This window comes from Corythoichthys intestinalis, chromosome 11 (assembly GCF_030265065.1).
Source record: "Corythoichthys intestinalis isolate RoL2023-P3 chromosome 11, ASM3026506v1, whole genome shotgun sequence".
Taxonomy (NCBI): Eukaryota; Metazoa; Chordata; class Actinopteri; order Syngnathiformes; family Syngnathidae; genus Corythoichthys; species Corythoichthys intestinalis.
In genome coordinates this window covers 30,683,796-30,700,138 of record NC_080405.1, presented here as the reverse complement: position 1 = coordinate 30,700,138, position 16,343 = coordinate 30,683,796, and the positions used below count along the sequence as shown (strand labels likewise).

Sequence of the window (16,343 nt, the reverse complement as noted above, 5' to 3'; positions counted from 1 at the left end):
TTTTTTAAAACCATAACGAAGATGACGCATAGAATTTTTACGATGCACTGCACTACAAATCATAACAAACCTCGTGCGTGCGCGCTGTTAGCATCATTAGCATCAACATCACAACAGCAGGCAATCGCACTGTACTGTGTGCTAACGTAAGGAACTGCTCAGATGCCTTCGTTGTTATGTTCGACGAAAGCCTTGACAAGACAACCAAGTCCAAACAGTTGGACCAGCATGTGAGGTATTGGATCGGCGACCAAGTCGCATCCAGATACTTTGGGGCGCAGTTTTTGGGTCATGAGAAGGCAGTGGACCTGCTTAACATTTCAAAGTAAGTTGCCAATTTCTCCAATTAAAATGTGTTAGATGCAATAATGTACAGTGCCTTGCAAAAGTATTCGGCCCCCTTGAATCTTGCAACCTTTCGCCACATTTCAGGCTTCAAACATAAAGATATGAAATTTAATTTTTTTGTCAAGAATCAACAACAAGTGGGACACAATCGTGAAGTGGAACAACATTTATTGGATAATTGAAACTTTTTTAACAAATAAAAACTGAAAAGTGGGGCGTGCAATATTATTCGGCCCCTTTACTTTCAGTGCAGCAAACTCACTCCAGAAGTTCACTGAGGATCTCTGAATGATCCAATGTTGTCCTAAATGACCGATGATGATAAATAGAATCCACCTGTGTGTAATCAAGTCTCTGTATAAATGCACCTGCTCTGTGATAGTCTCAGGGTTCTGTTTAAAGTGCAGAGAGCATTATGAAAACCAAGGAACACACCAGGCAGGTCCAAGATACTGTTGTGGAGAAGTTTAAAGCCGGATTTGGATACAAAAAGATTTCCCAAGCTTTAAACATCTCAAGGAGCACTGTGCAAGCCATCATATTGAAATGGAAGGAGCAACAGACCACTGCAAATCTACCAAGACCCGGCCGTCCTTCCAAACTTTCTTCTCAAACAAGGAGAAAACTGATCAGAGATGCAGCCAAGAGGCCCATGATCACTCTGGATGAACTGCAGAGATCTACAGCTGAGGCGGGAGAGTCTGTCCATAGGACAACAATCAGTCGTACACTGCACAAATCTGGCCTTTATGGAAGAGTGGCAAGAAGAAAGCCATTTCTCAAAGATATCCATAAAAAGTCTCGTTTAAAGTTTGCCACAAGCCACCTGGGAGACACACCAAACATGTGGAAGAAGGTGCTCTGGTCAGATGAAACCAAAATTGAACTTTTTGGCCATAATGCAAAACGATATGTTTGGCGTAAAAGCAACACAGCTCATCACCCTGAACACACCATCCCCACTGTCAAACATGGTGGTGGCAGCATCATGGTTTGGGCCTGCTTTTCTTCAGCAGGGACAGGGAAGATGGTTAAAATTGACGGGAAGATGGATGCAGCCAAATACAGGAACATTCTGGAAGAAAACCTGTTGGTATCTGCACAAGACCTGAGACTGGGACGGAGATTTATCTTCCAACAGGACAATGATCCAAAACATAAAGCCAAATCTACAATGGAATGGTTCAAAATTAAACGTATCCAGGTGTGAGAATGGCCAAGTCAAAGTCCAGACCTGAATACAATCGAGAATCTGTGGAAAGAGCTGAAGACTGCTGTTCACAAACACTCTCCATCCAACCTCACTGAGCTCGAGCTGTTTTGCAAGGAAGAATGGGCAAGAATGTCAGTCTCTCGATGTGCAAAACTGATAGAAACATACCCCAAGCGACTTGCAGCTGTAATTGGAGCAAAAGGTGGCGCTACAAAGTATTAACGCAAGGGGGGCGAATAATATTGCACGCCCCACTTTTCAGTTTTTTATTTGTTAAAAAAGTTTAAATTATCCAATAAATGTTGTTCCACTTCACGATGGTGTCCCACTTGTTGTTGATTCTTGACAAAAAATTAAAATTTTATATCTTTATGTTTGAAGCCTGAAATGTGGCGAAAGGTTGCAAGGTTCAAGGCGGCCGAATACTTTTGCAAGGCACTGTATTTCTGCACGGTTTGCCTTTCGAATGAATGTGAATTTCGTAGTTTTAACTCAAGAGTTAGCCATGTTCAATGGGGTATTGGCAGGTGCACTAGCCTTAGCATGGATAAACCAGAGTCGTACATCCACCATCACCCTCAGATACACAACACGGTTGACACTATTATTGGAACGAGTGCGGGGTAACGTTGATCTGAATAACATGGCATGGTGATAGGCAAATTATAATGTAGGTGATAGTAAAACACCTCCTGGTATATTTAAATGTTTTTCTTGATTGAATAAGAGTATGGATTTTCTCTATCTGATTAAAAGAAATGTCTTCAATAGCTAACAAAGGATTAACATGAGTTTTGTATACTTCTTGTAATGTGATTACAAAAAACAATTACCAAGGGAAATGGTCATTTGTAGCTTTGTGGTAATTAATGGTAAACTACTGCCATTTAGTGGCTGTTTTTCAAAAATTTCACTGCCAATTGCAAGATTTTCCCAAGCACTTTACAGTTAAGGTGACCAACTTGACAATCACCAGTTAAGGTGAACAACTTGACAATCACCAACCAACCACCTTGAATAGGTCCTCTTAAAAGGGAAACCTGTTGTATTGCAAATGTAATTTCTGAAGTTGCTTTACAAAAATAGTGTAAAATCCATTTTATCCTGGGAAAAAAAATCTGAAAGACCTTATATTTAAATGTGTTTTAATTGTATCTTCAGTAAATGTGCATTCTTTTGTCAAACACACTTAGTAATTGAGGTTAAATTTGATGTTCGGTGCTTTATTTTTTTAAATATGATTCAATATTATCTAAATAATGGGTGCGAGAAAAGTATTAATTTTCAGTTGAAATGGCATTAAAAAGGTTCTTAAAAGTCTTGAATTTAGATTTATCAATCCTGGAGGGACCCTGTAACTAATGAACGAATAACGAAAAAAAAAAAGAAAAAATCTGATTACTGATACCACATACAATGACAAAAAGAGCTTTTTTTTGCGGAGTGTAAAGCTTCCTATTAGCGGTTTAGCGAATGTACTTCGGGTGAACATTTCAAAATAAAAGCACGTCATGTTCGTCGTATAAATAATGATTTATGGAGTTAATTCCATACTTCAGAATTCAGATTCCACACTAACTGTAGCTTTAAAATGACTTGGATAACTTTTTTTTTTAACTATGCTCTTAAAAAACGGTTCAAAAAGATATTCCCACAAAAAACGGCTAAATATAACTATAAACTAAATTACGAATGCATTAAAAAAAAGATTAGCTCAAACGAAAATTTAGCCTATGGCGGTCTTAACAGGGAGCAGCTGGATTCAGCCATGTGAAATGAGTTATTTCATATTCACTGCTACTAAAGGTCAGTGTATCCACCCAAATCAATAAAACTAAATGCAAACACTTTCAAAACAAACCATTACAACGCCACTTTGATTACATTAATACTCAAAGCAGAAAATTTAATTCAAATCGAATTACTCGATTAATCGTTGCAGCACTACTGGATATGGGAAAAAAAAAAGATTCAAGCCAGTGGTAACTGAGTCACATATTTTATTTCCAAACAAATAAACTCGTCAAGCCCCCCCAAAATAATAAAAGCCCAAAGGAAAAGAAAATGTTCTCTATTTCCATATATAGCATTACGGCGTTCCCTTGGTGATGAGGGCAGGGAAGACGTCCCGACCAGAACCAGGAAGGACACCACTGGACTGTACAATCGAAAGGGTTGGTGTTTGCAAGCACTTACTGCACAGGTGTGCCATGATGAACAACCCTCTCCCCCCTCCCAACAAACCCAAAAAAGGAACTAGAATGTCACCACGCACACATATCCAACTTCTGTATTATTTTTTTTAACATCACAGCCTCAAAAAAATGGAAAGAGCAGAGAGTGAAGTCTTTGGGCTCGGATGTGGCTGTCTGATGTCTCAAGTACGGCGCGTGCTTTTTCGCTAACAGTCAGCTCGGAGTTCCGCTCCAACGACGTCACAAAAAGTTGGGGGTGAATCCCAAACCGGTTTCAACCGGAGCAAATTTCTTGTATGGATATTTATATGGATATATACTGTATATTTATTCTATACAGTCACACAAGTATTGACACGTAGAGGGCGCCCCTCCTTTCAATGGCCGCCCCTTGACGGCGATTGTCGGCAAATCCATTTTGGAGTGGGAGAGCTGGTGTTGAATGATCACAACGTGTCGATGAATTTAATGGAATGTAAAGATCACGCACTGTTGATTTAGGGGCATATCCTGGTCACTTCCTGTTGATTTTGGGACAATTCTAAAAAAATTCCTTGTTAATTTAGTCACTTCCTGTTGATCTTGGGGCATTTAGGTCACTTCTGGTTTATTTTGGAATACATCCTATTAATTGTGGGGCATGTCCAGGTCATTTTGTTGATTTTGGGGCAATCCGAGGTCTGGTTTAGGCCAGTGGTTCTTAACCTGGGTTTGATTGAACCCCAGGGGTTCGGTGAAGGTTAAGTCACACGGGGCCCAATTTTCATACTCTGACTAAAGACAATGTGTCGTTTTAGACTGTTTTGGACTGGGTTGCCTCCAATTTACAGGCTTTTTTCAATTTCTTTAAAGTCCTAGCCCGCAAATCTAATGAGTTTAGGCCTGCAGCTATCGATTATTTTAGTAGTAGATGAATCGAACTAGTTAGTTCGAATCATCCAGTAATCAGATAAGGAACATAAAAAATTAAAATAACTGACCTGAGCGTCAAACGGTATAAAAAAAAAAATAAATGTGTATGTTTATGTACAACAAAAGAACAATTGGCTAACTTACATAGCAAAAGTCCACTAGTTTAAATGCTATAAAATGCCAATTTTTCAACAATAATCTTAACAAATAGTTCCAACACATATTCCTTTAAACTAAATTACGAATGTATCAAAAAACATTAGCTTAAACAAAAATTTAGCTTATGTTAGTCTTAACAGGGAGCAGCTGGATTCAGCCATGTGAAATGAGGCAGACTACAGCTTCACCCAAATCAATAAAACTAAAGGCAAACACTTTCAAAACAAACCATTACAATACCACTTTAAACAAATACTCGAGGCAGCAAAATTTCATTCGAATATTTTTTTTCGAATCGAATACTCGAGTTAAACGATTAATCGTTGCAGCACTAAATGGGTTAGAAACTGGTTTGCTCAGTGGAAGGTTTACTCATGATAAGGAAGTATAGCAGACATACAGGCAGCGTGCACTGCGTAGATAATACAAATAAAAACATTTGCGTCACGTTTTAGGCCATGAAAATAATGTGACCATAAAATGAGAATGTAGACATGATGAACAACCACAATGGGAAAATATCAAACTCCCATGTGATACATTAAAGCTGTTCAGACCATAAGCCCCATTCACATACACTTAAAACACTGTTTAAACCCCTAAACGGGCAGAGCTTGTATATGAAAGCAATTTCCCAGGTTGACTGACACGGAGATCAAGCGGACATTTAACGGGTCGCGTCTTAGTATAATGTCCGGGACTTTCCCAGGGCCAAGGTGTATATGAAAGCAAGCGTTACAACGGCTGATGACATAAATATCATGGCGGGCCGGTCGTCACTTTTTTTTAACCTAGGCGGTAGGCTGAGGGCCGATAAGACAAAACAAATACAGTGGTACCTCGACATACGATCGCTTCAACACACGATCTTTTCAGCATCCGACATAAAATGTGACTCTCCATTTGTTAGATCCGACGACATGCTCGAAATACATGAAAGCACCGCAAAGGAATGTACAGCGGATATTCTTGTGTGCGAAATCAACACAGGTTTAAAAAAATGTTTGTACAGTTGGTGAAACAAGGAAAAAAAGTGATGCTTACCTTTGAAATGAAGATGCAAATTAAAGAAAAATATGAGCGTGGGGTGCGCATCTGTGAACTGGCTCAATAATACAGCTCCACGGTCCTCTTCCGACCACCGTTCGCTAGTCATTTTAAGTTGACATCTACTACTGTGGTAACATCGCCAAGGAAATCGCCAGTTTCGTCACGTTTTTATCATTTATTCAAGAACTTATCCAACACAAACTGCCCATTGTCCTCTGCAGTTGACTGTGCTCTCAAGAAAACGTAAGTATCATCTCTACCGCACTGACCTATCTCACTGTGCGTTCAGGTACAGCAAAAAGTGTCCGCCACATTAGAATCTGATTCGTTACATTATTTACAGGAATCATTCATTATTATTCTTCTTATATTATTCCGATTTTTATTCATAACTTATTTGTTTTGCTATGTTTAATAGCCATTTGTAATAGTACCAGCTGTATTAAGGATTTAGTGTAGGTTTTTGGGCTGTGGAACGAATTATTGGAATTATAATGTATTCCTATGGGAAAATCCTGCTCGACATATGACCATTTCGACTAACAAACGAGGTCCTAAAACGAATTAACTTTGTATGTAGAGGTACCACGGGGATTTCAAAACAAGGGTGGCAAACGAACAAGCTAGCATTTGCACGAGATTCGAGCATACAAGGTGCCGAATGGCGACCAGCAAGTTAATATCTCGGCACCCTTCTCACCTGGGCTTAAATACAGTCTTGAGGAGCTTGAATTGGCTGCAGGTGCAACGTCGGGAACGCTCCCACAACCGGCTCGGTAACAAAACACCATTTGACTAACATTGTGACAGCCTATGCAGACCAAAAATGATGTACTGTCTAGGTTATAAAATCGCACCAGCGGCCCTCCCTGCACAGAGCGCGCCAGTGGGCAACACGGAACAAGTCTGTGAAAGTGTCTAAGCCGTGTCATTCCCGGAATATCTCTACATGTGTGAAAGCAATGACATGAGTAAATCCCGTGTCGCCTTACATGGGAATTTACCGTGATGTGTTTGTGAAAGGGGCTTCAGATTCCTATTCTTTGTGTTCAAGCAGCTGAACAGGACAGGATAAAAGTACAAAATAAATAAAAGATTGTAGACATGACATTTATTTCCCAACGTGAAAATGAACTGCAAAACACCTAATTTATTCTTAAATTTTAAAGCTCAGTAAATTTCACCAAAATTTGCTTGCTAGCTTAGATATATCGGTTTTGAATTTGGGGGAAAAAAAGCATATTTACCGTATTGGCTTGAATATAAGACGACCCCCTCTTTTTCAAGACTCAAGTTTGAAAAAAGGATTTTTGAATACCAAATTAATTTTTATACAGAAAATAATTACAGTACATCTGAAACAAATGATTTGAGAGAAAAAGCATGTTATTTTGCCTCATTCAAATCTTAATATCTGAACATTTAAATATGTAAACCAAAGTGCAATCACATTCATAAATGAATGGCTACTGGTTTTGGAAATGTAAAACAAATCTATTGTGATAAAACAAATTTGCAGTAACTGCATTAACCATCAAAGTGAGGTCTAAATGTAACTGTAGTCTTGAAACACATCTGAATAAGGAAAAACATTGCTATAGAATAATGCAAACTGGTTAAACTTCAGAGTAGCTGAAATCTGTCATGACAGAACATCGCTTCAATGATATCTGGCGCCATCTAGCATCGTGAATGGGTTTAATGTCTAGACCCCAAATATTAGACGACTCCCACTTTCTCAGTCTTATTTCAATGCAAAAAAACACGTCTTATATTCGGGCCAATACAGTAATTCTGAAGGGTTCGGTAGATGCACATGTGAAACTTGTGAGGTTCGGTACCTTTAGCAAGGTTAAGAACCACTGGTTTAGGCCATCCGATTTTGAGGTATTTCCGTGTAACTTCCTGTTGATCTTTGGGTATTTTAGGTCACCTTTTGATTTTGGGGCAGTTCCAAGTCAGGGTTGAAAGTCAGTAAGGGGAGGGTGGATCATTCACTGCCAGTCCTCCCAGCCCAAACAGATTGGACGCCTGTCGTCATCAATGGCAACCAACAACTTAAGTGTTCCGTAGGCATCCGTGTGGAAATAATCGTTTTTAACTTGACTTACCTGACATTTGTGGTCTACAAAACATAATTTTGTCCCAGTTTGAATCGCACATGCATGAAGCACAGGTGTGTCCGTATGTGTGGGTGGGTCGGGGGGTGGTTTATCTAGTCGAGGAATATGTGAGAGCGGGGCGGGGCTTATTTACATTTGACAGCTCGCACACCCTTTGAAACAGTCTGCAAACAGTTTACAAATGGCTGTGTTCCATTCAGTTATTCCCTGAACTCGGCGGAGCGCTTTAGAAAGAGGGCGGGAAAAATTGCTTTGGGGCAGGGGGACCCAGAGACTTCCGAGTTGGCACTTCCTGTTTTGGGAGGGAAGGAGGGGGGTTGCTGGAAAAAAATTAAAAATCCCGTTTCACAGTTGCGTGCTGCGTTGAAGGGGGGTCGTACCTTTTGAGATTCCTGAGCTCAGCCCGAACCCCCAAACAGCTCTTTTGTGGCCCCACCCCCACCATTCGCGTACACAGTGGTTAAAGCACGTGATGAATAATTCATATAGATAACACAAAGCTTTAATTAGGCTCAACTTTAGTGTTCTTGTTTTTTTGGGTTTTTTTTTTTTGAACAATCCATAAGAACTTTTTTTTTTTTCCTGGGCATGACATCCAATACAATTGTCTTGTTCTACCCGTTAGAATTCCGCCACTGTGGCAGCGGGTCAGACAGTACCGTGTGACCAGTTAACCAGAACAACCAACAAACATAAGAAAAAATTTGGAAGGCAGAGAATGTAAGAGGGGGGATCTGCAGTTATTGGGGGGGCGGGGCAAAAGGTTCATCCGAATTGGTTGGCTCCATTGTTGTAATAGTGCATGTGGTGTGTATGTGTGTATGAGTAGGGGGGGTCAGTCAGTATTTGATGTAAGGCAGTTTGGTGTTTTGCAGAGCCCACTTACACATCTCTACCCCCCCTCGCGTCCCCCCCGGACACAAAGCAGCTCCAAAAAAAAACCAAACAAAATAAAAGCACAAGCCAGAGAAAAAAACAAGATCCTAACAAGCCCTCCAAATGGACCATTCCAGTCAAGTGTAAATTTTTCTCACGCGCTCGTTCTCTCTCTCTCAATATATATATATATATATTCATATATATTTATGTATAGTCAAATCTCTGTCGGATTTTATTCACCTTGTGATGTCACAATATAAATGTCAAGATGCTAAATAATTCCTTAGAAACAACAACAGTACCGTCAGTAGGGCTCCGTTCATCCAGTCACTTTTGGGGGGTGGAAAAACAAAACAAAACAAAAAAAAAAAGTGTCATCTTTGTTGTCTTTTTCAATGTGGTCAGATGAACATTTACAAAGTGTTCCAACTCGCTGTGATTGGTCTTTCTTCCCCCTGCGACTCCTCACTCTTCAGTCCGTTGACAGAAAGGAGTGATTCCCTTTTCCCCATTTTTTGTATTTAGTATGACCCCCCAAAAATAAAAACACAAAAAAATACCCCGAAGGGTCTCCGTTCCGGTCCAGAATGGATGGCGTTGAGAAACTCATGCGGGGGGGTTCACAGTCACAGTAATCAATGGTGATAAGACTTCTTTTCATTTTGAGTAACATAACGATGACACTAAAACTTTATATGAAACATAGCTGTAAAAAGAGGCGAGGGTGGGGGTGTGGTTTGTGTTTGTGTGTGTGTGAGGGAAGGGCATTTAGGCCATGCCAGCTCAGAGCTTCTCCAGGGAGGGGATCCAGATGTAGGGACCCGACTGCTCCTCGATGATCAGCTTAATTTTGTTGTAGATTTCCTCCAGCGAGTCGCCCTGAACGATCGCTGCAATCGCAAACAGGTCAGTTAGCCACTTTAATTCATTGCAAATGACTGTGTTGCACAAACCTAAGCCTTGCAAACAATACCAGGGTTTCCCCTCCAATAAAAGTTTGTGGCGTATCGCCAAACCAAAATAAAAGCCGTCACTCCTTGCAATTGATTTTTTTTAAAGCTACATTCTAATTTATAACTTGTATAATTTAACAATACGTCTAAATGAATATCTATAGCTCATTATTTACGCAGTATTTGCCAGAAGTCCTCTTGAAATAGCACGTCAAATACAAAATGTTCCTTCACATGCTTTATTTTGAAAATCACATCGGTTCTCCTGTTGCAACCGTGAGTCTGACTATGTTGGCTTGGAGTTGGGAGAAAAATTCACATTAATGAATGTAAATCTGATTTAAACCTGTGAAAACGATTTTAATTAAAGCAGTTGGTCAGAATTTTTGACATTAGGCTTAATCTATGAGTTAGCGGGGGTTTAATTAGTGGAGTTGATTTCAACAAATTCGGTACAGTTTACATAAGTTATTTGTCAGTTTTAGAGATGTCCCGATCCGATATTTGGATCAGATCGGACGCCGATATGGGCAAAAAAATGCGCATCGGTATCGGATCGGCCAACGCGGAAAAATTCCGATCCAGACTTCCAGCGCATCGATTTACAAATTCCATTCCAGTTTTTGCTTCGGTTTCCCAAAAATCCGGTCCGCATTTTACGGCACACCTTCAACACACTACATTTACATTACCGTCTCCCAATTTACCGAGAGACTTTATCGGTAAAAATGTCAGCTGTGGGATCATTTCACCTTAACCCTTTAACACCTAAGCCTATTTTGGCCGAATTTGCATGCATTTGATGTTGCCTTTATATTTCAAAGAAAAAAATGTTTACAACGGTCAAGTTGGGTCCCTTTTTTCAGGACACCTTGAACTTCATGTCTAAACTGTTGTTTTCTTCACTGACCAATTACAATCCACATTTTGGACCCAAAAAGACAAAAAAAATCCCCAAATCTTTTTTCAAAATTTGTAATGTTGATGTCCCATTGCCAACCAAACATGCTCGACCAACCGTTTTGAAGCTTGATAATATTCATTCAACTTGTTAGGATGAACATTCAATAGAAAAAAATAAGATTGACCAGTTTTATGTTTGACAATTCAACACAAACAGCAGGTATGGTCACAGCCGTTTTTGGCCTTTACACATACTATGATCAAAACAGGTTATATACTGTGCAAAATAGTGAGAAAAAAATTATATATGTCATCTAACACAAAAAGGGTTTGGAGGATATCTCTTTGTGAAGTTAGGTGTTGTACCCATCACCTTATGGTAAATGGTGTTATATCAAAAGTATATACGTACAGTGCCTTGCAAAAGTATTCGGCCCCCTTAAACCTTGCAACCTTTCGCCACATTTCAGGCTTCAAACATAAAGATATAAAATTTTAATTTTTTGTCAAGAATCAACAACAAGTGGGACACAATCGTGAAGTGGAACAAAATTTATTGGATAACTTTTTTAACAAATAAAAAACTGAAAAGTGGAGCGTGCAATATTATTCGGCCCCCTTGCGTTAATACTTTGTAGCGCCACCTTTTGCTCCAATTACAGCTGCAAGTCGCTTGGGGTATGTTTCTATCAGTTTTGCACATCGAGAGACTGACATTCTTGCTCATTCTTCCTTGCAAAACAGCTCGAGCTCAGTGAGGTTGGATGGAGAGTTTGTGAACAGCAGTCTTCAGCTCTTTCCACAGATTCTCGATTGTATTTAGGTCTGGACTTTGACTTGGCCATTCTAACACCTTGATATGTTTATTTTTGAACCATTCCATTGTAGATTTGGCTTTATGTTTTGGATCATTGTCCTCTTGGAAGATAAATCTCCGTCCCAGTCTCAGGTCTTGTGCAGATACCAACAGGTTTTCTTCCAGAATGTTCCTGTATTTGGCTGCATCCATCTTCCCTGTCCCTGCTAAAGAAAAGCAGGCCCAAACCATGATGCTGCCACCACCATGTTTGACAGTGGGGATGGTGTGTTCAGTTTTCTCCTTGTTTGAGAAGAAAGTTTGGAAGGACGGCCGGGTCTTGGCAGATTTGCAGTGGTCTGATGCTCCTTCCATTTCAATATGATGGCTTGCACAGTGCTCCTTGAGATGTTTAAAGCTTGGGAAATCTTTTTGTATCCAAATCCGGCTTTAAACTTCTCCACAACAGTATCTCGGACCTGCCTGGTGTGTTCCTTGGTTTTCATAATGCTCTCTGCACTTTAAACAGAACCCTGAGACTATCACAGAGCAGGTGCATTTATACGGAGACTTGATTACACACCGGTGGATTCAATTTATTATCATCGGTCATTTAGGACAACATTGGATCATTCAGAGATCCTCACTGAACTTCTGGAGTGAGTTTGCTGCACTGAAAGTAAAGGGGCCGAATAATATTGCACGCCCCACTTTTCAGTTTTTTATTTGCTAAAAAAGTTTAAATTATCCAATAAATGTTGTCCCACTTGTTGTTGATTCTTGACAAAAAAATTAAAATTCATATCTTTATGTTTGAAGCCTGAAATGTGGCGAAAGGTTGCAAGATTCAAGGGGGCCGAATACTTTTGCAAGGCACTGTACATGCAATCAAGCTTCTTGAACATACATCTACATTACAATTGAAAAGATTATGGTGAAGAAAAATATATAAAATATAAATATAAATATATAACATTGAAAAAAAGTATTTTAAAAAATATTGACAAGTAGTTCAGTTCAATTCAAAATTTTCAGGCATGCGACCCAATAGTTTTTTTTTTGCGCACTCAATAAAGCTTCTTGAACAGGTCACTGAGCTGTGTCACACACAACGTCACACAGCCTACTCTTTTGCCGTTTGCACGCTGCTGTCATCACTTCTACTCGCCGAGACGCCGACTCATCCCAACAAAACAATGACAAATACGGCTCATCTTCTTCCTTGAGTTAATGAAATAATGCATTAGCTTGCGCTAAATGTAGTTTTAGATTCATTCTGCACGTTTCAAAGTCGCTCGCTCAAACCAACCAGCCGTTGCTTGCTTCGCATGCCTCCCTTTCAATAGTTGGCGCCTCGCTCGAAATTTATTAAAAATGATCACATTCGGTTCGTCCATCTTGACATCACTGCGGCTCTTGGGATATGTAGTCTTTTGTGCTGCTTTCAGTTTTGAAAAACGACAAGAAATGATGGAAATATGGAGATGGATACATGGTCCATGCAGCGTTTTAATGCATATTTATGAGTCCAATAAAACTATAAAACTCAAATGACATTATCTCCCGTTTTTCTTGGCCGACTGACTTCAAATAAAAACTGGTGTGGACATCAACTTCCGCACGTTCAAACGAGACCAACCAGCGGCACGTGGGTGACGTAATTACAGCGTGACGAAGCTTCAAAGACGAAATGGGTAAATGCGTCGCTGCCGACACGTTCGGTGTTAAAAGGACGACAAAGACGAAGAGGCAGAGTGCAACATACGCCACAATAAAGTCAAGCGTTGTGGTAAAGCTGTAAGAAGTTTGTTGTGGTAAAGCTGTAAGAAGTTTAAAGACAACCAACCTAAACAAGCATTTAGCGAAATACCACCACAAACAATATAAGAAGTATGTTAAGAAAACCGAAGACAAAAAGAAAGGTCCACGCAACTAACACTGACAAAAACCTTTGCTATGCGTGACAAACTGGCTCTCGACAGTCCCAAAGCCCAGGGAATAACAAGAGTCATTGCCGAAGAACTCATTCTGGATGACGAGCCATTATCTCTCGTGAGTAAAGACGCACTATCCAACACTTAAAACCACGGTACAACATGCCCAGCCGTCATTACATCCTTGGGCAATTCGGCCGTGGAAGAGTCGAGAACGATTCACAAACATCCAAATTCCGAATATTGAAATATGTCAAGTAAAGCGGAACTAATACACAGCACGGTCTTCGGGACACAATGAGAAACGGACCGCATTGCGTCCCGAGAGTAAACATCATGCTTGTCATAGACCCGGGTAATGCCAATTCTCAACTCACGGCTTTAGCTCAAATCATGCCGCTGGACAAAAAAAACACAAGAATACCTGACTGCTGCCGACAGCCGCTAGAAACTACGTCAACATCGTTTTCCTGTAGATAATAGATATCATATGTATATAGAACTAGATGCAAAACGACAGACTCGACGGCGTTAGCAACATTGATGTCCTGAAAACTAGTTGCGTTAGTAAACAGCCGCCATCTTAAAGCAGGAGTATTCCCTAGTAGGCTGTTGTGAACCTTCCAAGCGAACCTAATTAACTTTTTATCTAAAATACTCCTAAATCGGCAAAATCATGACTTGAATCTATCTTCAAAACAGTTTTAAAACTTTCACATGTCGAAAGTAGACAGAAAGAAAATTATGGAATAACGGGAGCAATTTTAACAACTTTAACAGTTAATTCGCAAAATTAAATGAATGTAGTTTAAAGCTGCCGGTACAGAATGGGGACTTGAGTATTTTATTTACGGTTTTAAATAGGGCTGTCAAACGATTAAAAATTTTAATCGAGTTAATTACGGCTCAAAAATTAATTAATCGTGATTAATCGCAATTAATCGCAATTCAAACCATCTATAAAATATGCCATATTTTTCTGTGAATTATATATATATTCTGTAAAATAAATTGTTGGAATGGAAAGATAAGACACAAGATGGATATATATATACATTCAACATACGGTACATAAGGACTGTAGTGGGCATTTCACTCTACTGTCATTTAAATCTGTCTATGCTGTCCTCACTCCGAAGCGTCTACTTTTTCCAACGCTAGACAGCTAGTGAACGACGCCTTAATAATCAGACTTCTTCCTTTTTCATCTGATTTATTAATAAATTGGCCTCAAACCATTGTCCCCTTTAAAACTACAAAAAAAAAGTACACAAGCATTGCATTAGCAACAACGTTAGCTTAGCACGCTATACAGGTTCACTAAACATAAACAAAAAGCGTCTCATACAAAAAATATAACATTTCGCTTATTAACCTAATATGTACATTCTTTACAACAACCATACTTACGGACAAATCTTGTCCAAGGATCATATAAGCACAACAGAGACGTCGTGCAGCCATATTGAACGAAAGGAGAAAAACAATAAACCATGTCGCAAAGCGACCACAAGAGTTCGCTGTTAGCACAAAAAGCCTTGCTGTAAAATTTATCAAAAGGCAGAATACTGTCTGAGCGGGACATGTGCGTTAATTGCGTCAAATATTTTAACGTGATTAATTTAAAAAATTAATTACCGCGCGTTAACGCGTTAATTTTGACAGCCCTAGTTTTAAAATGTTAACTTGATACTGAAATAGTCGTTATTTAAACCTGAGAGGCTTTTAATACAATTTTTGTAACTAATGCACGAAACATTAAAAGCATCTAATAGCTTGGGGGGGTTTGTGGTATTTTCCACTGAGGTTGTTGGTGTTTTGCTTTTTTAAGACAGTTTACAATATTATTTGCATGTTTTACTGACTGACTATGCCATTTCTGTTTATTATTTATTATGTTTTGTGTTTGTCACTTAATAAACAGGTCAGTTTCTTGTTACCAACCGTTGTGTGTTATTCAAACTCACCTAATTCAGCTGGCTAATTGTTATCAAGAGTACTAAAACCTTTTTCAACATGAGTCTGACAACTAAGTAAGGAGGCTAAATAACTTTAAACTTTAACACGTGCTCAGATAGGCCGGTATCGGATCGGAAGTGCAAAAACCTGGATCGGGACATCCCTAGTTAGTTTCAATGATCCGGAGTGGCTAAGCTAGCGCGTGTCAATTGTACCTTCCTAGCATGCCAATAGTAAAAAGATACAGATCTTCGAACAGATCCAACATAGTCAAATAAATTCAAAACACAGATCATTGTTCCAAAACACCCATGCGGCCAAAACAATGTCACACCAAGCTGATGAAATTCATTTCATTCTGCAGGACTATTTTTCTAGATGCGTAATAGGAGCACAATAGAGAGGAGTGCTTCGGCCACTCGTGCTCACTCTGCATTCAAGAAAGGTGGGAAGTCAGACTTATCCCGCTCGGAGGGTACCAGTTACGACCTCAAAGTGTTCCAAGTGAATGTAAACAGCAAAGATGGCTGATAGCAACAATTTTTTTTTATTTTTATTTTGGCCATCAAAAGACATGTTGACCTCTAGCCATAGACTTCATAACTATTGACTGGACGCGGGGCCGATTAGTAGGGGGCCTGCATCGTTGGCATGACTGTCAAAGCTGACTGAGTGGCATCACAGACAAAGAGCTTTTTCCGTTGAAAATTCTTGTGAATAAATGCTTAAATCCCTGAATTCTTAACATGAACATAAAACAGTCCTTAAATCCCTGAATTCTTAACATGAACATAAAACAGTCTCGATTCCTTGTTAAAACAGCAAAAAAAAACAACAACAAAAAAAACAGGCGGTTACGCATTTATGTAAATATTTTTAGAATGATGCTACTCTGTTAGTCAATGTGGCATGCTTGAAT

The 16,343-nt window shown here is 39.4% G+C and overlaps 1 protein-coding gene across 17 annotated transcripts in view; it reads right to left on the bottom strand.

The window, feature by feature from the left end:
* Positions 1-3,544: 3,544 nt before the first annotated feature.
* Positions 3,545-16,343, bottom strand: part of dlg3 (discs, large homolog 3 (Drosophila)) — a 188,116-nt gene continuing 175,317 nt past the window's right edge. For all 17 annotated transcript variants that reach the window (XM_057849769.1, XM_057849777.1, XM_057849764.1 and 14 more), the window contains one exon: positions 3,545-9,769. In XM_057849769.1, coding sequence (XP_057705752.1) covers positions 9,663-9,769 — 107 coding nt within the window. In that variant the 3' untranslated portion in view covers positions 3,545-9,662. The remainder of the gene's footprint in view (positions 9,770-16,343) is intronic.